At 46.3% G+C, this 21,564-nt stretch overlaps 1 protein-coding gene across 1 annotated transcript in view; it reads left to right on the top strand.

The window, feature by feature from the left end:
• Carmil1 (capping protein regulator and myosin 1 linker 1) overlaps positions 1-21,564 on the top strand; it is a 259,669-nt gene that overhangs the window by 108,872 nt on the left and 129,233 nt on the right. The window contains exons 5-8 of the mRNA XM_051169309.1: positions 2,212-2,333; positions 14,832-14,929; positions 15,257-15,327; positions 15,568-15,641. Of these exons, the coding sequence (XP_051025266.1) occupies positions 2,212-2,333; positions 14,832-14,929; positions 15,257-15,327; positions 15,568-15,641 (365 nt within the window). The remainder of the gene's footprint in view (positions 1-2,211; positions 2,334-14,831; positions 14,930-15,256; positions 15,328-15,567; positions 15,642-21,564) is intronic.

Here is a 21,564-nt window from a genome sequence, read left to right as displayed (position 1 = left end):
TCTTTTAGGAAAGCCATCAATGACTTTCTTGTTAAATATTCCTGCCATACCTGGCTTTGCTTCACCACCCATAATGGTGGCCACCAGCTATCACATCTGGTGGATCCTGGGATGGGGAGAAAGGCAGGAATGGCTGGAGGGATGGAGACCTGAGGTGGAAGGGAGAGCTAAGAGAACAGATTCTGGGAGCCATCAATTTAAACTTCTGGGGAGTGGGTAGAGGCTTTAGGGGCAAATGTACATCATTGGCTGGTGACAAGGTACTGGGAATGCCTTATTTTCATGAAGAGGAATTCCAGGTGCTTGCTGGACATGACCTTATAAGGAGAAAGGAAGTTTAGCCTCCTCAGGTTGGGCAAAGGTGGGGCCTGCAGGCCTACATACAGCCTTGGGGTAGGAGAGGGAGTGGTCCCATTCCTACTGCTCTCTGGACAAGAGATTTCCAGGCTTGGTCCTGCTAGGGTCAGCTCCTCCTGGTTCCACAGTACCCTGGCCCCACATGTTTCCTTAAGCAATAATTATTTTTTAGGGGTTCATTATGCCCCAACCCACTCCTAAAAAATGATTTGGGCTTTCTACCTTACTTTAAACTGGTTAGTTCCTGAATAAAAGTCACAGAGACATTTTTAATAAACTTAAGGCACAATAAGAGGGCAGGTACCAACCTTCTAAGTTATTTTTCTATTTCCCAACTATACACCTCAAGTTACTTGCCATAATGGTTCTTGCCTGGGCTGCTTCTGTTCCATCAGGCCAGCCCTCATGGCCCTGTGCCCGTGGTCCACACTGCCCCATGGAGACTTCCTTATCCTCGTCTTCCTTTCTTCTGTCTTCGCCTTGTGCTCCCCATCTGACCCCAAACCTGGGAACCTAAGCAACTCCTACCTTTCATCTGTCCAGTTGCAGGCTCCTAGCTGTTTTTATTAGCCAATCAAACTTTAAATCGGGGAACAAGGTGTACACATCACTTGGTGTTCCTGAGAATTTACCCGTCTGGACTGAAACCAGATCTTGGGGGTCAGGACTTAGCATTTGAATACACAGCACCAGACCAACCTGCAAGAGTTCCCATCAGCAGCAGGTTGCCTGTTTTTGCAGTTTACCCTCTGTCAGGTGGATTTAAACTCATTTACAGGACCAGATGAGGAACACATCTCAGCTCTTTCTGGTATCTCCCGCCCATGATTTGCCATTAAGCCCAGGGTAGTGTTTTGTTGCCTTGTTTCGGTGTTTTTCCTTGTTCTCTCTGCTTAGAAAGGTTGAGTTTTTAATAACAACTTGATTTCCACTTGCTCTTAGTAAAAAAGGGTTATTATTTAAGCACTTTATAAGGTTTCTTATCTTAAAAACACACTTTCAAAAAAAAAATGACAAATCAATAAGTCAGGGCTGCAAGAAACTTGGGCTGATGTTTCCCCGGATAGGTGGGTGTGGCCAAGCCACCAAGGAGGTCTATTCACATCAGTGTCCCTGATCATACACATAATCAAGAAACTTGGGCTGATGTTTCCCCGGATAGGTGGGTGTGGCCAAGCCACCAAGGAGGTCTATTCACATCAGTGTCCCTGATCATACACATAATCAAGAAACTTGGGCTGATGTTTCCCCGGATAGGTGGGTGTGGCCAAGCCACCAAGGAGGTCTATTCACATCAGTGTCCCTGATCATACACATAATCAAGAGCTGAGAATAAACAGCTGGATCCTCGCTTGTTTGTCCTCAGCTCTCTTTCTCCATTCTTACATTGTTCAGGAATTCCTGCCTAGGGATTGGTACCACTCACAGTAGGTTGACTTTGTCATCAGTGAACAATCAAGACAACCCACCGCACACACCCTCACAGCCCAGTCTGATCTACACAATTTCATATTAAGGTTCTCGTCTCCACTGGTTCTAAGATGTGTCCAATTGACAGTTGAAAGTGACTCCCACAGACATCTAGGCTGGTTCAATATCCTGGCTATTGAGAATATTGCAGCAAGTATCGGGTGTGTTGATGAAGCACCTTGTAGGTGCATTCCCAAGAGCGATGCAGCCAGGTCACACAGTGGTTACGGTTTTAGTTTACGAGAACACTCTTCGGTGACTCATATAAACTGCCGTACCAGTTTATATTCCTACCACTGAGATGCTTCTTATTAATAAAGTGTTCATATTAATAAGGAGGGAAGAAATTGGGCTCCTTGTCAAGTGTGCTCCTTGTTCTTGCAGATGGTTGTGGAAACTGAGAAGTGTAACATGTCCATGAAGATGACGTCACCTGAGGACGTGAGTGACGTGCTGGCTCACATAGGCACCTGCTTGCGGAGGATATTTCCAGGCCTTTCCCCGCTGTGAGTTCCTGCGGTCTTAGGAGCAAAGACTTTGTTATTCATTGGATTTACAAATGTGGAGATACTTCCTTTTTGTCCTTGCCCCTTTACTTCTTCTTTTCTCAGACCTCTTAGACCACCACCACCACCAATCACAACCAGTACCACCACCAATCACAACCAGTACCACCACCAATCACAACCACCACCACCACCACCACCACCAATCACAACCAGTACCACCACCAATCACAACCAGTACCACCACGCCACCAGCACCTCTCCACCACCCCATCTATTGCCCCTGCCTTCACAACTGCCTCCTCCTTTGTTACCTCCACCATCACCACCACCACTGTCACTACCACCTCCATCCCTGTCATCATCATCATCACCACCACCACCTCCTCCTCCTTCTTCTTCCTGCATCCTCACTTCCTTTTCTTCTTCCTTATTTTCCTCCAATTCCTTTACTTCTGGATCAAGGAGGACAGGAAGGTCCATGGGGGCATCTTACCATATAGCCCAAGGCTGGTCTAGGACTCTCATCCTCCTGCATTAACCTCCAGGTGATGGGATTATAGGCATGAGTTACCATGCTTGCTTTAGGATGGCGGCTTAGCTAACAGAGTCCATGTTTGGAGGTGTGGGGTGGGTGGGTAATGTCAGTTGTTGGAATGAGATTGGCTGAGGTTTACAATATAGATAGATGTTTCTGTCAGGAAGCTACAAGTTAAGATGATTCCTGACAGGAAGATGTGTTCCACAGATGGTGAGGAATCCCTTCCTGTGGCCCACTGAGTATGCTGAGGGGTGCTGGAGAAAGAGGCTAAAGCCTCTCAGATATGTATGGGTGATTTGTGGTGGGTCTTGTCTGATGGTGGGAGGAGAGTTCTGGCAACCCTTGTCCTTTTTGGAATATGAAAGATTGGTAGACTAGCCCTAGGAAAACAAATCCTTTATCTTCACAACGAGGGGATAAACAGAGCATAGAGGTCAGGGACTCTTTTCTGTTGCTTAATGCTGAGGGGCCTCCTTGGCTTTGCTAGGTTCTCTTTTCTTCCCATCACAGACAAGCTAAGTGGGGCAGCTGGCCCTCTGGTTCCTGGGATTTCTTTTAAAAGCATAAAAGGATATGCTCGGTTGCTCAGACTGTAGCGGAAGGGAAGCTGGGGTTCTTCTCTGCTCCCTGCCCGTAGCATTTCAATTGTTTCCAAGGAAAACCCTTGCTGGGACCAGTTGCAGTGTGCAAGCTCTCTGAGGCACATGCCTGCAGGGTAGCCTGGGAGGTGAGGAATGAGTTGCAGAGGTTGGGAGAAGGGCACGGAAGGGAAACTTGCTCTGGAGCGGTTTCCAGGCCACCCTGAAAGGCAATTGATTCTCCTGTCCTCCAGTCAGGTTCTTAGCTTGGCCTGTCCAAGATGGAGGTGAGTGGACAGTGAAGGGAGACTAAAGGAGAACTTTAATAACAAAAGATTAATAAATAGGAAAAGCAGTCACCAAGCAGGAGTGGCACCTCAGTGCAACAGTGAGAGTTTTGGTTTTTGAGACAGGGTTTCCCTGTGTAGCCTTGGCTGTCCTGGACTCGCCTTGTAGACCAGGCTGGGCTCGAACTCAAAGAAATCCACCTGCCTCTGCCTCCCAGTGCTGGGATCAAAGGCGTGCACCACCACTCCTGGATTTGAATTCTTGCTTTGCAGCAGGATGCAAACCAAAAAATGTGAGGCAAAGGGTTAGGACTGGTAGGGCTCCCACAGGCTGCAGTTAAGTGGGGCTGGAGCCGCAAGTCTGAGACGGCCGGAAGCAGTAGGTGTCCAGCAGAAACAACTTCCTGCCGTAGCCATAAGTTGAACCTGAGGGTGAGTCAGGAACCAGTCACCCCGCCTCCAGCTGCACATCTTAGAAGCTGAAGCATTTGTAGCCTAAGGCGCAGGCAGTCTGTCTCCAGGAGGTCACAAGGCAGAAACAGTCTACCTTTTCTTTTTCAAGGAGTTATATGAAGAGTTTGACCAATTGCAGCCCTTAAAAGCCTCTTACACAAACCCAGGTGGCTTTGTGTGTATGCAAATTAGGCACAGAACGGGACCAATAGGGGAAGAGCTGCCAATCTGGAGTTAAAAAGAGACACAAACTGGCCTGAAGAGTTCCCATCCAGGTGTGGCTCCCTTCTTCCACGGAAGTGGTAGGGTAGCAAGTACAAAAAAAAAAAAAAAAAAAAAAAAAAAAAGGTTGCCACAGGACAGTCATGCCTGGAATTTTGAAACAGTATCTAGTGGCTCTGGCAGTCTTGCTGTCACTACTGCCATGATCTCTACCTAGAGGTGCTCTTCCGTTGTCACGGTTGGCGCCAGTAGATCATCTGGCTTTTGGGGCTGTCGAGGCATCAGGGTTTCAGGCTGTCAGATCCAGCAACCCCAGCTCTGAGTGTGCCTGGGTTTGTTTTGTTTTTTGGTGTGTGTGCACACACGCACACACTTTCTGCTTTTCCTGCTGGCTGTTACTTCAGCGGGGGACTCCTGTTAACCTATCAACATCAGGAGCCTGACCAGGCAGGGGAAACATGAGCTCCTGATAGCTTAAATGTCCCCCTCGGTGTGTTGTTAACAGTGAAGGGACAGGACAGCTCTTCCCTGTACCCCTCAGCAGCCCAGTGAGTCTCCTTCATCTTTAGCGACCTCAGCTCAGGCAAGCTAAGGACTTGTTCCTTTATACAGAAAAGAATTTCGCCACTAGTCTGAAAGAAGAGTTGGGGATTGAGCAAACAATGAGAGGAAGATGGAAAAGCACACACGTCCAAGAACGTGGCTGTGCGCGTCTCAAGAAGGAACTGAGGCGTATCAAAGCCTGTAAAACTTAAATGTTCATGTTTTCAGTAGTGGTGCTGGGGTTCAAACTCAGGGCCTCCTAGGGGCAAGGCAAGGTAAGGCAAGCACTCTGCCACAGTGCTGCCTTCCAGTCTGATTTTAATTTTTAATATTTACACCTTTCATTTATTTGTGTGTGTGATCACGTGTGTGCCACAGCATGGGTATATCAATCAGAGGGCAACTTGTGGGTCTTGTGGGAGCTTCCCCCTCTACCTTACCATCTGGGGCCTGGGAATCGAACTCGGGTCATCAGACTTAGCAGCAAGTGCTTTCATCCGCTGAGCCATCTTGACAGCCCCAGAAGGCATTTTAAACATAGATTTTAAGCTGCATGTGTGAAGAGAAAGATGCTCAGGGAAAGAATAAGTGTGGCCACTAGCCCCTCGCTGGAGAGCTGTAATCAAGTGTCTTAGCATTTGTTACTTATTACACGTTGGTGGCTAAGAGTTAGATCTCAAAAGGTTGTTGGGGTTACAGGGATGGGTCAGGAGTTAGGATCACTGACTGCTCTCTCAGAGAACCCAGGTTAAATTCCCAGCACCCACATGGTGGCTTACAAACACACCTGCAACTCTAGTTTCAGGGAACCCACTGGCCCCTTCTGGCTTTTGTGGGCACTGCACAGACATCACACACAAACATACATTCAGGCAAAGCACATAAAATAAAAATATACATTAGAAACTTTTCTCTACCCCTTCTTCTCTTTGTAATAGTGAGAGTGTAGTGCAGCTTCAGCACGGCCTCGATGCTGTTACAATGGGATCAGGCAAAGCAGGGACGGTTAGGGTTGCAAACAGGGCTCCGGTGGGATCCCCAGAAGGGCTCAGGGTTTCCCTTGTGAAGAGAGAAAGAGCTCAAGCAGCCATTAGCTGGGGTGGAGTTCTTGTCTCTTAGCTCCAGAGGCTACTTCACTCCCCACACATTTCCCTGCCTCAGTAGTCTCCGTACACATGTTTTCTGTAACGTCCTCCATTCGTGCCGGATCAGCTGTAATGAAATGAGCAAATGCGGTGTATTTAACAAGGGCTCCGGGTACCTGGAACTTTACAGCTCTTCAGAGGAGGTTTGGAGTTTCTGGGATTCCCTCCTTCCCTTCCTCTTCCCCTCCTGCCTTTCTTCATCCCTTTCCCTCTCTGTCCCTCTTTTCCTCCTCCCAGAGGGCAGTTAGTACAGAATAGTGTTTTCAGTGTAAACTTGTGTGACTGCACATTTGTAGCCAGGCAGCTGTGATGAAGTATTAGTTCCCTGATGTCCCCTACCTGTAACCTGCTTTCTCCCTCCCCTCCAGTCTGTGTGGTGGACATCTCCATGGGGGTGTTTTATAGCTTCAGACACTCAGTCTGTCCCCAAAGAACTGTTTGTCTCACCCTATAAAACCAGCCCGTATCGCCCAATGCTTGGCTTTGCTGTTCCTGGCCTCAGAGAAGGAAGCCATGGGTTTGTTGCCAGGCTCTTGATGTCATCTAGGTGAGTCTTGGCCGGGTCCGTTGTCTTTCTTTTGTTTCCCTTACCTCAGTTCAGACCGAGTCACTTTCTCCACTGAAGCCTTTCTATAGCTAGTCTCTTGACCTCTTCTTTTCTGAGCAACCAGCCCTGCATACTGATAGTGGTTATCTTTGTATAACTCAAGCATATCGGTGTCTTACAGAATTGTCCGGCGGCTAGCTTCCTGATAAAACTGAAACTGTATAGCCTGGCCCAGAAGAGAGTTACTGTCCTACCACATGTTCGGCCTATTTCATGCTTGCGTTTCCATCCTCCCTATGAAGGCTCCCTCCCTGACTGGCTCTGTCATGCTGGACTGTGAAACTCCCTCCATAGGCTCACAGGGACTGTCCAGAAGCCTCGGAGTGGGCAAGTGAACGCGTTCTCAGGGAAGGTTGGCTTTGGAGAACTGCTAAATAGGAAGTGGCTCGAGAGCTCTGAGGGATTCTTCGGAGTGTGTGTCAGTATTGAGAATGGGTGCTATTATAAAGCACATGGCTCGAGTGAGGGCAGTGAGAGGGAGACAGAGAGTGTGCGTGACTGAGCAGCATGTGACTGAGCACACGAGAGAACAACTGAATACGTCAGTGTCCTGAGGAGATGAGACAAATAGATTACAGACCATGTCTGTCTGTACCTGCCATCTCAACCCTTGAGCTGTCTGGCTGCCATCATGTTTGTCCTCCTTCAATCCCTGACAACCTCCCTCCCCTCCCCGCCACCCAGAACACTGTGCTCAGGTTGGTGGCAGTCACAGTACTCTGCAGGTGATATAGGGAATCAAAGTTCAAGGCCAGCCTGACACAGCAGCAAGACTTGTTGAAAGAAAGAAAGGAAAGAGCGAGCCCACCAATATCTGTTTGACTGTAAACAAATGAAACCGTACTTCCAAAATCTGCATTTCTGGCTTTACCTAAACACCATTATTTTTCCATCATTTAAAAAAACTTCAGTCTGTTTCCTACATCAGCAGACTGTGGCTTTGTAATGTGATTTTTGGCACAAATCATGATGCTTTCCTGAATGTGAGGCGTTTGAGTATTGGCTGTTAAGTTTGGTGTCTTACAACAGTGTGCTTTAATACTAAACAAAACAGTACTGTGAGCTTCCCTAGGAAGACACACATTGATGAAAACATGGGGAAATGTGGGTACTTTGAAGAAAAATGGCCCCAGGGGACTTTATATGAAAAAGAAAGTGTTTTACCCCTCTGAGGTTCCCCTCCCTTTCCAAAGCAGTTGGCAGCATGTTCTGTTGGGGTGACATCATTAAAACATGGACTGGAGCTGAAGAGGCAGCTCAGCAGAGGGTAACACTTGCTGCCACGCCTGATGATGTGAGTTTGATCTTGGCCTGACACAGTAAGAACTGGCTCCCGAAATTGTCTCCCTTAAACTCCACATCTCCATGTGGTACCTGCGCACTTGTGTGTGTGTGTGTGTGTGTGTGCACGCGCACACACACACACACACACCCCTCCACACCAAATAAATACATGTTATCAGAGATGCTTTAACAGTGACTGTCGGTGATAGTCACGTTTTTGGATGCACACTGGGTGGGAGTTTTCACTCAGCTGTTCTCTGTGGATTTAAATTGTTCAGATATTTTCATGCCAGCAGCGTACAAAGAGCTGAGATGCTCCCTGAAAGTGTGTGTGTGTGTGTGTGTGTGTGTGTGTGTGTGTGTGTGTGTGTGTGTGTGTGTGTGCCATACACAGCATTCTTTTGGGTCTCATGTAATGTAAATGTGTCCAGCCCACCATTGGCTCATTACTGGAGCCAGTGTGGAGTCTAGGACCCGAGTGTATCGCTCAGAGCATCAGCTCTTACAGCGAATGCTGTGTCTGGCTGACGCTTCTGTTTGCATGTGTGTGAGCCAGAATGCACATGGCTGCTCTGTGCTGTTATTTAGCTGAAGGCAGAAAGCATGTCACTGGTTTTCCTCTCACACATATGTGTACAAGGCTAGAGCAGAAGCAGCGGTTCCCGCCTTCTGCGAATTTAGCTCTTTATCTCTTATGGAAATACATGCACATGTTTTGCGAGGCTCCTTTGGCTCCTGACATCTCAGAAAAAAAAAAAAAAAAAAAAAAAAAAAAAAAAAAAGAAGGTGAGAACTGTTGAAAAGTGGAGCTGCTTGAAAGAAGCCAGATGGATGCTTCTGCTGGGTGCTGTGCGCAGACTTCTGTATCAGCTGCCTCTTTCTCCCACTCAGCTCCCCTTCCCCTGGGTATCAGCGTTCTGTGCTGCTTTCAAAGTGGGAGCCTTTTCTGCCTTTCAAGTCTGCTTATTTTTTTCCCTCTGTATTCTTAGAATGCTATTGGTATAATCAATTTTGTTACTGTATCAAAGCTCCTTAGGCCAGGCACTTTACAAAGAAAAGAGGTTGTCTGACTCACATTTTGGAGGCTAAAATTTCAAGCTTGAGTGTCCTTATCTCTTTGACCTCTGGTGAGGATGTAGGTCCCCATGGACTGTGTCACACGGGGAAACACCAAAACCAAAACCGACCAACCAACACCAGAAATAAAGGTATTCTCGTGCAGGAGGGGCCAAGCAGATGGGGGGGGGGGGCTTTGTTTTAGTCAACCCCATCTGAAGAGAACTGAGTCCCTGAAACCAGCATGTCTTGTCCTAGAGTGTACTTTCCCACCATGACTTAATTCTTTTTTACCAAGCATGTTCTCACCGCCCCAGTGTACCACACTAGAGACACAAGCTTGGGATGCACACTTCATACAGACACACAGCAGCCACATTTAAATTGATTTCACCAGCATCTGGCCAGTTCTGCCTTTCCCCATTACCTGCTGTTGCCTCTCCAATCCCTGTCCCATGTGTCACTGGAGAAGCATGGCCTGCAGGTCTACTGAGGCAAAGCAAGGAACTTTAAAAGGAGTTGTGACACTAAATAAAGTCAAGCAAAGGTCTTGCTCAGTATGTCGAAGCTGACTCCATTCTGCTGCTTCTGGAGGCTTCCCTGTTTCTTTCTATAACATCTGGCTTCCCAGTTTTAACATAGCCAGGAAATGATATACTGTAATGCCGGTATTGGAGGAACAAAATGAGTTTTTCCAAATCACTGGAGTCTGTCACACCATTGACTTGTGAATGACTTTTTAAAAACCCTGCCATCCCCCAAATTAAAGAGCCCTGGAGCAATAGTACTTAGTACAAATGTGTTTATTTAAAAGAAAGAGAAACCATGCTATGCCTGCAGATTTTTGGGGTGTCTCTGAGCCTTGCAGACCCTGGAAGCCTTGATAGCCATTGAGTCTACCTGATTTCACCTTAGTCATAACTGCTATGACGTGGCAGCAGTCTCCTTATGTATTCTGGTGTGCATTGGAGTCATCTGTGGGAGAAGAGAAGGCTACCCAGGTAATGTGGCATGCTCCAGAAGATCTTATCTCTAATCCATCCCTCAGAAAAATCATCGTAACTGGAATGATTTTTGAGAGTGTGGAGAGTAGTTGAGATGTGCTGGGGATTTGAACCAAGGCCCTTGTGCTTGTGCAGCAAGTGGTCCTACCCAATGAACCCTCTCTCCAGACCCACCTTCCCATCAACCTTTGGTACACAAAATGATTAAAAGATATTGTATAAGCCCGTCTTCACTGTTGGCCATGTCCCTGGGAACAGTGAGATAGGGAGGAGTATTGCTAAGAATTCAAGGGCAGCCTGAGCTAGGTAGTGAGTTCCAGGCCAGGCTAGCCTGAGCTACACAGTAAGACACTACATCAGAACTCCCCCTGCCTCCCAAATAAGTAAATACATGAAGCTTCAGGCTTTGGGCATGGTATTTGTGAAATTTAAGTTTATATTATCCACATGCAATGCCCCCTTTCAACTGCAAAGCCTCAGAAAGACATGGTGCCAAAGCATCCCAGCCTGAGGCCCTTCCACATTCGTGTTGATTTCACCAGGACACACTCAAATCATAACAAGGTTCTGAGTCACTAACAGTGTCCCCCCTTTACAGCTGAGAACCTCTTCACCTGTGCTCCACTTTCTCCCGGTGACTTCATGGCACTGCCCTACATCTGGAGTATGTGTTTTCGTCCTCATCCCTCTCTGATGACTTAGCCTTTACTTCTTTCACTTTCTTTTCCCTGCGTTGGGTTTGGGCCTTTCCTTTTCGCGTCTTCTACCTCTCTGCCACTGGGAGAGACAAACTTCATGTAACTAAAGGTGGCCTTGAATTCACCCGCAGAGAACGACTTTGAACTCTGCCTGTCTTCACCTCCCAAGTGCTGAGATTACAGGTGTAAGTGACCACTCATGGCCTTGGATTTCGCCTTTTTTAATGGTCTCCTATAGGTCTTGCTTCTCTCTCCCCTCTGCTTTCTCTACTCTTTGACCACCAGGTCCACAGTGCCCATCCCTTCAGGAGGGCTTCTTTGTGTCCTTTACTCTTTCTGTCCTCACTGTTTCTCTGACATGCCCTCCTGGGAGGCTGGCCCTTTCTCTATACACATTTGGGCTCCAGAAGGCTCCAGGAGAAAACCCTCAGCTGTCCAGCTTGCTATCTTGAAAAACAAACAAACGACAGCCTTCATTTTTGACAAGGGCTTTATCTGGTCCTTCAGTGCTCTTTCCCTGGCCTCCCCTATGTCCTCCCCGCTGTTCTCCCTATGAAGGTGTCTCCAGCGCTTGGCTGCCTGACCCTTCCGTCCTCACTTTGTGGTCTCCTGTGGCACCTCCCTGGCCCTGACAGTATAATCCAGAGTTCTTAACTTCTGTAGTTTGACTGGCTGGACTCCCCATGGCCCAGGTGCTGCTTAGTGCTGACCCCTGGGCCTCCCCTCCCTCTCCACTCACTAGTGGGAACTATAGAGATCCTGGTGGGCCTGTACTTTCTCACGTGCTTCCCCCTCTCTGACAAACACCTTCATTTTTTCTAGCTGCAGGCTCACTGCTTCTCCCGTCCTCACAAGTCTTTGCCTGTTGTAGGCTTCGACCTTTTCCAAACCTACTTTTTTTGGGTTCTTGAATTCTTTTTTTTTTTTTTTTTAAGATTTATTTATTAATTTGTATACAACATTTTGCCTGTATGTATGCCTACGTGCCAGAAGAGGTCACCAGTTCTCATTACAAATGGTTGCGAGCCACCATGTGGTTGTTGGGAATTGAACTCAGGACCTTTTGGAAGAGCCATTTCTCCAGCCCCCAGGGTTCTTGAATTCTTACACCTCCCTTCCAACCCACCTACCCTAGATAGGTGAGAAAAGAGGTTTATGGGAACAGGAGAAGTAGATCTTTTTGGACTCAGTTCCTGGGAGCAATTTCTCTGGCGTAGTCAGCAGGATTTCAGCAGACCAACAATTCCACCAAAGTTGCTGCTGGAACCTGGAACAGCAGCCAGAACCCGGAGCCCTGAAGCGTTCTCTGGAGCGGTTCTCTCTAGAAGTATCTTGAAGTGAGGAGATAAACAATCAAATAAATCCAAGGCCCCAAAACCCCCTGCCTTCTGTTTTGGGCTCATATATATTTATCCTCTCAGAATCTGTACTAAGATGTGTTTCAGCTGGCAAAAAACAAGCTCCCGTATGAGGTGCTTCGTCTTCTAGTGGATAAACATCACCTGTTCTCTCACAAGTCTCTTCCCCATCCCACACTTGGGATCAAAACAAAAACATGTTTATATCCACTGCAGCCCATCCTCACAAGTCTTTGCAAACATGGTGAAGTGGAGCATTCCCAGACTGGAAGTCAACCTCTCACATGCTTTAAAATCTGAAGCTTATTCAGCTCTGCTAGAAATCTGCCTAGAGCATTCCAGATGTTTCTCAGCTGTGGTGTGCACTGAAGATGGTGCCTGCACTCCCCCATTGGAAGGAGATGCAGGGCTGTTTCCCAACACCCAGTATTACCATTTTCCTACAGTATTACAATATTACATTGCCTGCCCATCTCCTCTCTTTGAGACACTGTTTTACAATGTTACTATGTAAAACTTGCTGTCTGGGCCAACTTTACTTCCAATTTCATCAATCCTCCTGCCTCAGTCTCTCTCCCAGGTGCTGGATACAGGTATGCACCATCATTACCAGTCTATTCTTAATAGATCTCTAGCTTGGAGAATGTATTAGTTGCTGTGATAAAATACCAGGACCCGGGGGAATTTATCCTCACTTGTGGTTCTAAAGAGAGAGTTCCTAATGTCAAGGAGGCTTAGCAACAAGTAGCAGGCTCAGGAAGCTGAAAAATCAAATCCCTAACCTCATGCAGAGAGAAAACTAGATGTGGAGCAAAGTTATAAAGTCTCAAAGGCCACCTCTGGGAATGTCCCTCCACATACAGTGTTGCTAGCCAGGAACTGACTGTTTAAAATACATTAACTCCTCCAGGACATTTCTCATTTAAATCACAACCAACTGGGCCTAATTGCAGGTTCCTTTAATCCCAGCACTCAGTGTGCTGGCTAGTTTTATGTCATCTTAACATAAGCTATATAGTCTTCTGAGGGGAGGGAACCCCAATTAATAAAATGTCTCTGTATGACCGACCTGTGAGCCAGCCTGTAGGAAATTTTCTTAATTAGTGATTGATGGGGGAGGACCCAGCCCATTGTGAGTGGTGCCACCCCTGGGCTGGTGATCCTGAGTTCTATGAGACAGCAGGCTGAGCAAGCCACTAGAAACAAGGCAGTAAACAGTACCCCTCCATGGCCTCTGCATCAAGTTCCTGCCCCGGTTCAGTTCCTTCCTCACTTCCTTTGATGAGGAACAGTGCTGTGGAAATGCAAGGCAAACAGCAGTAGAACCCTAAGACAGGAGCTACAGGTAGGTAGATGTGAGTGCAACGCCAGCCTACTCAATGTCCTAAGTTCCAGGATGGCCAGGGTCACACAGTGAAACTCTGGCTCAAAATAAAACAGCCTCATAACAGTTAATAAAGTGATTTTTTTTTCATGGATTTTTGTCCACAGCTAACTTGAAAGTAGGCCCTAACACAACACAGACCTTTAGCCAACCTTGTGATGAATTCAGAAGTTACTCATTGCATGATCAGGATGGGATCGCATTAGCAGTATCAGCTAACAGTTTTGAGACTCACCCACGTGCCTGCTGTTGTTCTAAGCAATGTGTTCATTTCTCACAGCATCCCTAGGAGATTCTGAGTCCCTTTTTATCACTTCTGTGGTATGAATAATGACAGTTTGGGGAGGCAGAATACATTTCTGTTTTTGTTAATTATACATCTGTGCCCATGTGTGCCGGTGTCTGCAGAGACCAGAAGAAGGTGGCAAGTTTTCCGCAGCTGGAGTTACAGGTGTTGTGAGATGCCCAACATGGATGCTTGGAACTGAAGTCTAGCCCTCTGAAAGACCAATATAAACTCTTAGCTGCTGAACCATCTCAACAGCACTGGGCGACATTTTTATCCACTGTGTGAATAGGCAGGGCCTTTATTATGTTTTTGAAGAGAAAGAGATGGGAGGAGTGGGATCCAGGCTTGGCTTTGGATGACCTAAGGTCCAGCAGCACAGAGCCAAAGATCTGCTACTCCAACAAGAGACGATCCGTCCTGATGTGGCACAGGCCACAGTGGATGATGGACTGAGAAGAGATTTGTGCTTTAATTCTTCGAAGCTGGTCACATGTATTTGGTAGAAGTACAATATAATAATTCATTAAATATCGTACTGTAATAGTTCATTAAATATAGTACAGTATCTCTCACGTACTTCATGCTGTGTTCAAATTCACTGTGTAGCTACAGATAACTTTGGCATCTTCTTCACTCTACTTTCCGAGTATGGTATTACAGGTGTGCACAACTACTTCTGGCTTACGTGGCACTGGGAATGGAACCGGTGTTTTGCATGCTAGGCAAACACTACCAATGGAGCCACACCCATCACCCCTAGCCATAGAGCACCGTTTTCTAGGTATTGTAACAAAAATGTTGCATCAGAGAACAATGTGGAAAATAACTTTTAGCGTTAGTATCTGCAAGAGAAAATGAGTCAGAGGATTAGTATGTTCCTATAGAGTACCATTTCCATAGTGCCCAAGTAATGGTGGTGTTTTGACCAAAGTTGAAGTAACACCCATCTTTGTTTAAAACAAACAGAAAAGGCACAGTACAAAATAAAAGTCTATATACTGTTCCAAAAACATGAGCTTTGAAACGTATTGTTGGTGTTAACCTTTCAGGAGAATCATGAAGAAAGTCTCCATGGAGCCATCTGAACGCCTGGCCAGTCTCCAGGCCCTGTGGGACAGCCAGACATTGGCTGAGCCAGGCCCCTGTGGTGAGCATGCATTTTAAACTAAAATGTAAGGGGTTGGACGCCCGTCCCCCTGCCAGGAAGCCAGTCTATTCTTGGAATGCTACTGTAGAGGTACAATTAGTTCAAGGTGTAATTAGCATGCACAGACTTCAGACTGGTGGACCAGAGTCCTATATCTAAGCCTGGCTGCAGCCTGCTGTGTGTGCACCACGGAGCTGCTTGCTGCTTCTCCACATGGGAAAGAGGACCCCATTGCCAACAGCCGGCAGACCGAAGCTGTAAAACTGTGGTGTAACAATTGTTTTGTTGCAAACCGGTCAACATCAACATTTCTGCTTCATGCTTCAGGTGGGTTTTCTCAAATGTATGCCTGTGTGTGCGACTGGCTGGGATTTTCATACAGAGAAGAAGTGCAATGGGTAAGTGAGTCTGCATACTCGTGAGCACACATACTCAACCTCTAGTCAGCATCCCCCCCCCACTGCCCTCCCTCCCAACACTTGTTTATTTTGTTCATTTTGATTATTATTTTTTTTGTTCAGATTACTAAAAAAAAAAAAAAAAAATCTGCCTGTGTCCTTATCCAGTTCTCTGCGGCTCTCTGGCTTCTCTGTTGATGTGCGTGGATTAATTTTCTAACTGAGTTTTGCCTTAAACAGGATGTGGATACAATTTATCTGACACAAGACACCAGGGAATTAAATTTACAAGACTTCAGTCACCTTGAGCACAGGTAAGCCCCATCTTTCTCGCTTTCCTTTGTCCCTTCCCTGTTCTCAGGACTGTCGCTCTTTGTTGTCACTTAGGAACAAAGGTAACCTTCAGAGAGGATCCTTCTCTGAAGGGAATGAGCGAGCTCTAAGACGCTTCCTCATTGCCACAGATGACTTGAGGAGGTGCCTCTGTACCCAAGACTGATGTCCATGTTTGGACAGTGCCCTGACATTCGCTGTGGACATAGCTTATACAAGCTCATTGTGGGGGCTGGAGAGGTGGCTCATCAGACTCTGGGTCCTTTGCAGGAGTGACATCTTCCCACCAGCCATTTTGGGCAGCTCATAGCTGTCTGTAACTCCACCTTGAGTGGGGCCTGATGCCTCTGGCCTCAGAGGGAACCTGCACATACATGCACACACATACATATAATTTTTAAAAAATCTTAAATGTCCATTTGATCAGCTCTCTATAAAACATATAGCTGTTGTATCAGGTTACTGCTTTATGATAGGATTTCTGTGGTGAAATCTGGGTTATGCTTAGTTTCTGACAAAGGACTTTTTGTTACAACTTTCTTGTGCCTAGGGATTTTCTCCTTTACGTGTGCACTGACTGTTGAAAACCAGTTTGTTCGTATCTGCCTGGTAATGTTGATGATGGAAGCATAAATAATTCTGAGAGACTTTTTTCATAGTTTTTTTCACCCCTGACTTGAATGGGGGAAATAGCATTCTGGGGAGCTTGCTAAGTGGATAGAGCACTTGCAAATGCAAGCACAAAGACCTGAATTCAAACACTCAGATCCCACATGAAAAAGCCAAATGCTGCAGGGATCCTGACATGAGAAGAAAGAGAGGCAGAGACAGGAACGTTCTTGGAGATTTTGGGCCCCGACTAGCCTGGTGCACTCAGTGGTAAACAGCAGGAGAACCCGTGTTCTTATCTTGTTTCTGTTGCTGTGATAAAATATCCAGACCGAAAAAGTAGTTTAGAGGAGGGGAAAAAAAGTTATTTTAGGCCAATCTTCAGCAGGAACTTAAAAGCGCTAGTTTACTTCATCACCACAGCTGAGAGCAGAATGGAATTAATGCAGCCGGGCTTACTGTTCAGTAAGCTTTTTCCACTGTGACACTGTCCAGGTCCCAGAACGTGAGTGGGTGCCACCCACACTGGGAGTGGGTCTTCACAGCTCATTAACCACAGTAAGAAAAATCCCTCACAGGCACACCCACAGGGCAGCCTGACCTAGGTGTTTCTCTCAGAGGCTCTCTTCTTAGGTGATTGTAGATTGCGGTAAGTTGGCAATTAAAATAAGCCGCCATACTGTGGCATAAAGAAGGCGCTAGTCAAGGGCCGACACTGGAGGTTGTGCTCTGACCTCCACACACACTAAGACGTGGCATGTGAGTGCTGCGAAGTGACTGTCACCTGTTAAATTTAGAGTAATTGCTAGCTCCTCCTTTAATCTGAGCAACGCCAGCCTGTCTTTTTTTGTGTGTGTGTGTGCGTGTGTGACGTGCAATGAAAGGGAACTATTTTTGCTGACAACTTCTATTAACGCGTACTTTGTACTAAGACAATTATCTCTTTGGGAGACTAGAGGAGCATTTTGTACATATTTCCTATTTATAACAGAATATTGAAAGGGATTCATGCAGGTGCCTAGATAATCCTGGGATGAGCAGCTTATATTTCTTCATCGAGAGCATTCGAAAGAAAGACTGACATTTAAGACTACACAGTGAGTGTGACAGTGTGGGATGAGTGGCCGCAGAGCCAGGTGAAGATTGTGACAGACAGTGTGGGATGAGTGGCCGCAGGGGGTGGCAGGGTGCTGCCTTGCCTTTTCAGCTGTTGCGTGTGAAAAATGGCAACACAGCAAAAAGGAGTTGGTTTTGGCATTAGAAATGGTTTGAACATGTGACTAGGCCAAGTGAGTCCCCAGGACCCCTGGAGCAAATGGGCTGTACTTAGGAGGCGCATGGCCTGCAGAAGTGGAGACAGTGTAGGACACTTTAATGCGGGACACTTGAGGCGTTTCTGCACTTCATTTCTGGGTCACATCCTTAGTAACAATGCAGTTTGGCGCTGAGAATTACCATTCATCCGCTGAATTAATTCCTTCCTAGTCCTCAAAAGGAAACCAAGGGAGCCATGTGAGGCTGATGCCTATGATATAAGGCATAGTGGCTGGCACCAACCAGTGTGGCCAGGGCCACCAGACTCCCTGCAAGCGGATTCATCCATTTCTGGCATGGATAGCTCTTAGTTTATCTGCAAGCAGTGAATTAATGGGGTAGGTGAAGATCCGTGTTCTCTCTCTCTCTCTCTCTCTCTCTCTCTCTCTCTCTCTCTCTCTCTCTCTCTCTCTCTCTCTCTCTCTCTTCTCTCTCTTCTCTCTGTTTTCTCTGTTAGAGAATTAAAAGGAGTCTTTTTGGCCAGGTGTTGTGGCACACACTTCTCATCTCAGAGTTTGGAAGGCAGAGATAGATCTCTGTGAGTTCAAGGTCAGTCTGTTTCTACCTAGAGCTTCAGGCCAGCCCTACGTAGTGAGATATGGTGTCAAAGATAAAATAAAAGGTCTCTTTTCATTATGGACTATGCCATCCATGCCGCGTAATAACTGCTTTAGACTCTGAGGAGCCAGACAGCTGCCATTGCAATTACAGAAGGTCTTGGCTGGGATGGTTTTCCTTAAGGATTGCTTGTCTCCTTAAGGATGTGGAAGCAGCACCCAATAGAAACCATCCTGCAGACTCTCCTCCTGGAGCTTCCCTGGGCCAGCGGCAGGTGGTTTAACTCATTCTCTCCCATCTATCGCAGTCCTATTCACGCACCTTCTCTTGTTTCTCCCTCTTGCTCTCCTGCCCCTCTTTTGCCCCCCCTCCCTCTCTCTCTTCTTGCCTGTGGCACTTGTACTCAACACCTGGCTTCCTGCTGTGGCTGAATAAGCATTCTGGCTTGGGCCCCACAATGGTCCTGCTGGACTCTGCCTGATGCTCCCCAGGGAGGATTGGTAATTAGAAACTGCTGGGGAAAATGCCTGCTCAGTTATTATTTTTAGGATCCAACATTTTATTGTGGCGTGTTCAGTTCACTTGAGTATGCTCTTACAGTTTGTCCTGGCTTAATTAATGCTGCCAAGAAGAGTCATAGATTGAACAAAGCCTCCTTACACACTTTTCATGGGGTGTCTGGAAGGGCTTCGAGCCGACGTGTTAAAAATGTAATTATACTGTAATTTGACGTGGCAGGGAGTGATGAGGGCAGGGGCAGTGCTGCCAAGGAAAAAGAGAATCTATAGCTCTGGACACATTGATTTCTCTGCTTCCAAGAAGACTTTTAAGAGGAGCATATCTCATTAATCCTCTGAAGACTGGCTGGACACGCACTGTCGAGTTCGAACTTGGCCCCCCGAGAGCCCTTCCGGCTGATTCATGCTCTTGAGTTGTCATATTTCTTGGCCATGAAGGTGACATCCTTGAGCAGGGAGCTAGCAGGAACAAGTTTTAGAGCAGTGTGTGTGTGTGTGTGTGTGTGTGTGTGTGTGTGTGTGAGAGGTCAAGGGGGCTGTCTACCCCAGGTCCATTTCCTCAGTCTCTCCTGTGGCCCAGGAAGTAGTGCCTGAGGGGTGGGTCTGGATTTTGTTACCATTCTAAATTTCTCTGAGTTTTTGTTTTGTTTTGTTTTAAATAGTGATTTCAAGTGAGACTAGGACAAACTCTGTGGGATTTGCAACATGATGATCTATTTGGGAACACAGACTTGATGGTGTAATTTGTTACTGAAATTTTCTTTTCTCGTTGTGTGTGTGTTTTATTCTGAAGTTAATACTTTAGTACTCTAGCACATATATGTGATTTATAAATAATCTCACAGGGCACATTAACAAGCCTTTGTTGTTAGAAATGAATAGTCAGAATATTAAAGAAAAATTTAAATGTATTATTTGTGTTTGTGTATGCATGTAGGCATGTGCCAGGGCATACATGCAGAATCCAGAGGATAATTGTATGAGTTGGATCTTTATTTCCGTCTTGATGTTTTGACCCTGCTCCCGCCTCCCCATGCTGGGTTATAGGCATGAGCCACCATCCCCAGCTTATGTAATACTAAAGCTAGAACCTAGACCTTCCAGCACATTAGGCAAGCCCTCCAACAACATAGCTACAGCCCTAGCCATTTTGAACTGTTTTTCTTCTTTTCGTGTGTGTGTGTGTGTGTGTGTGTGTGTGTGTGTGTGTGTGTGTATGTACAGTGTGTACATGTTGGTCCAAAGTTAATTTGGGCATCTTCCTGAATTGTCCTTCAGTTTTATACTTTGAGGCAGGGTCTCTTATCCAAACTCAGAGCTCACCCATCAGACTAGTCTTACTACCCAGCTTTTTCTGGGGGGAATTCTGTCTCTAAGTTAAGAGGCTGAAATTACAGGCGGGCCTCCATATCCACCCAGTACTTAAGTGGGTGCTGGGGCTGTGAACTCTGCTCTTCTTTCCTGCATGTAAGAACCTTAACCACGGACTGGAGAGATGGCTCAGAGGTTAAGAGCACTGACTGTTCTTCCAGAGGTCCTGAGTTCAATTCCCAGCAACCACGTGGTGGCTCACAACCATCTCTAAGGTGATCTGATGCCCTCTTCTGGCCTGTGGGTGTACATGCAGGCAGAGCACGGTATACATAATAATAAATAAATCTTAACAACAACAACAAAAAGAACCTTAACCACTCAGCCATTTCTCTACCACCCTTTAAAGTTGTAAAGCTCTCCAAGTTCCATTCTTAGAGTAGACATGATGGGAGGTAGTTTACATTGTTCCTGGGAAAGCTAGCCAAAGCAGAACCACTGTGGCAGTTTTCCATCACCTTTCCGTGTGTCCCCGCTATGTGGGTGCATAGAGTGTAAAGAATAGCAGGACATGGCGTACTCACGCGAGTCACCTTTCTGAGCCATTGTTTGTTTGTTAGGGTTATTAGGGGAAGCACTTCCCTCTTGTATGGGTGTACCCCAAATTCACATACTGCCTCTTGTTGCTGTTCTGTTTGAGCTCTTCCTTTCTTCTCTGGCATCCTGAAGCTTGCTAGACATCTTTCAAGCCTGTCAATTATTTTTATTCTTTCCACTTCCCTGGTGTCTTTCACACCATCTGTTTAAAAGTCGCAGTGTTTTTACAGTTTCAGGGAGAGATATGAGGCAAGGGAAAAGGAAGAGAAGGAAAACTTGGCCTGAAAATAATAGCAGGAAGAATGTCCCCAAGGTCACGCAGCTTGGAGAGATGTCTGGACTAGTGTCTCACGGCTGCCTCGCACCTGGGGCATTAAAGACCTTGACACAGAGCTGGAGCCAACCCTCTTCCCAACTTTATCTTTATATTCAACTTTAAAGCTTTTGTTTTGTTAAAACAGCATCTTGCTGTATAGCACAAGTTAGCTCCATAACTGTGAGTCTCCTTTCTCAACCTCGTAGGTGTATACCATTGTGCCAGGAAAGTAGTTTACTTTTAAGTTTCAAAAGCAAAACAAAACAAAAAACAAAAATAAAAAAAACCCAAGATAGTGGTGGAACTATGAAGTTAGAAATGCTGTCAAATCCTTGTAGCTCACACTGTAGAGCAGAATATTCATACACTGAACATTTTAGTTTATTTTTATTGTTCGAAGTAACGAGAGTAAACTTGTGTTACTTGGGTAGTCACTTCAGATGACAGTGTCGTGAGCCAGGGATATAGATGGCCAGTACCACATGAAACAGGACAAATAATCCCTGCACTTGGGAGGCTGAAGCAGGTGGACTAGAAATTAGGTCGTGCTTCATAGCAAGCTTGGGGCCATCTTGGATTACATGAGACCCTATCTCAAAACAAAAGCAAAAACGACATAACCAAAGCAGCAACAAAACAACCAACCAACAAACAACATCAACAATAACAAAAACCAGAGTA

This window comes from Acomys russatus, chromosome 3 (assembly GCF_903995435.1).
Source record: "Acomys russatus chromosome 3, mAcoRus1.1, whole genome shotgun sequence".
NCBI classification, from domain to species: Eukaryota; Metazoa; Chordata; class Mammalia; order Rodentia; family Muridae; genus Acomys; species Acomys russatus.
This window is presented reverse-complemented; position numbering and strand designations above follow the sequence as displayed.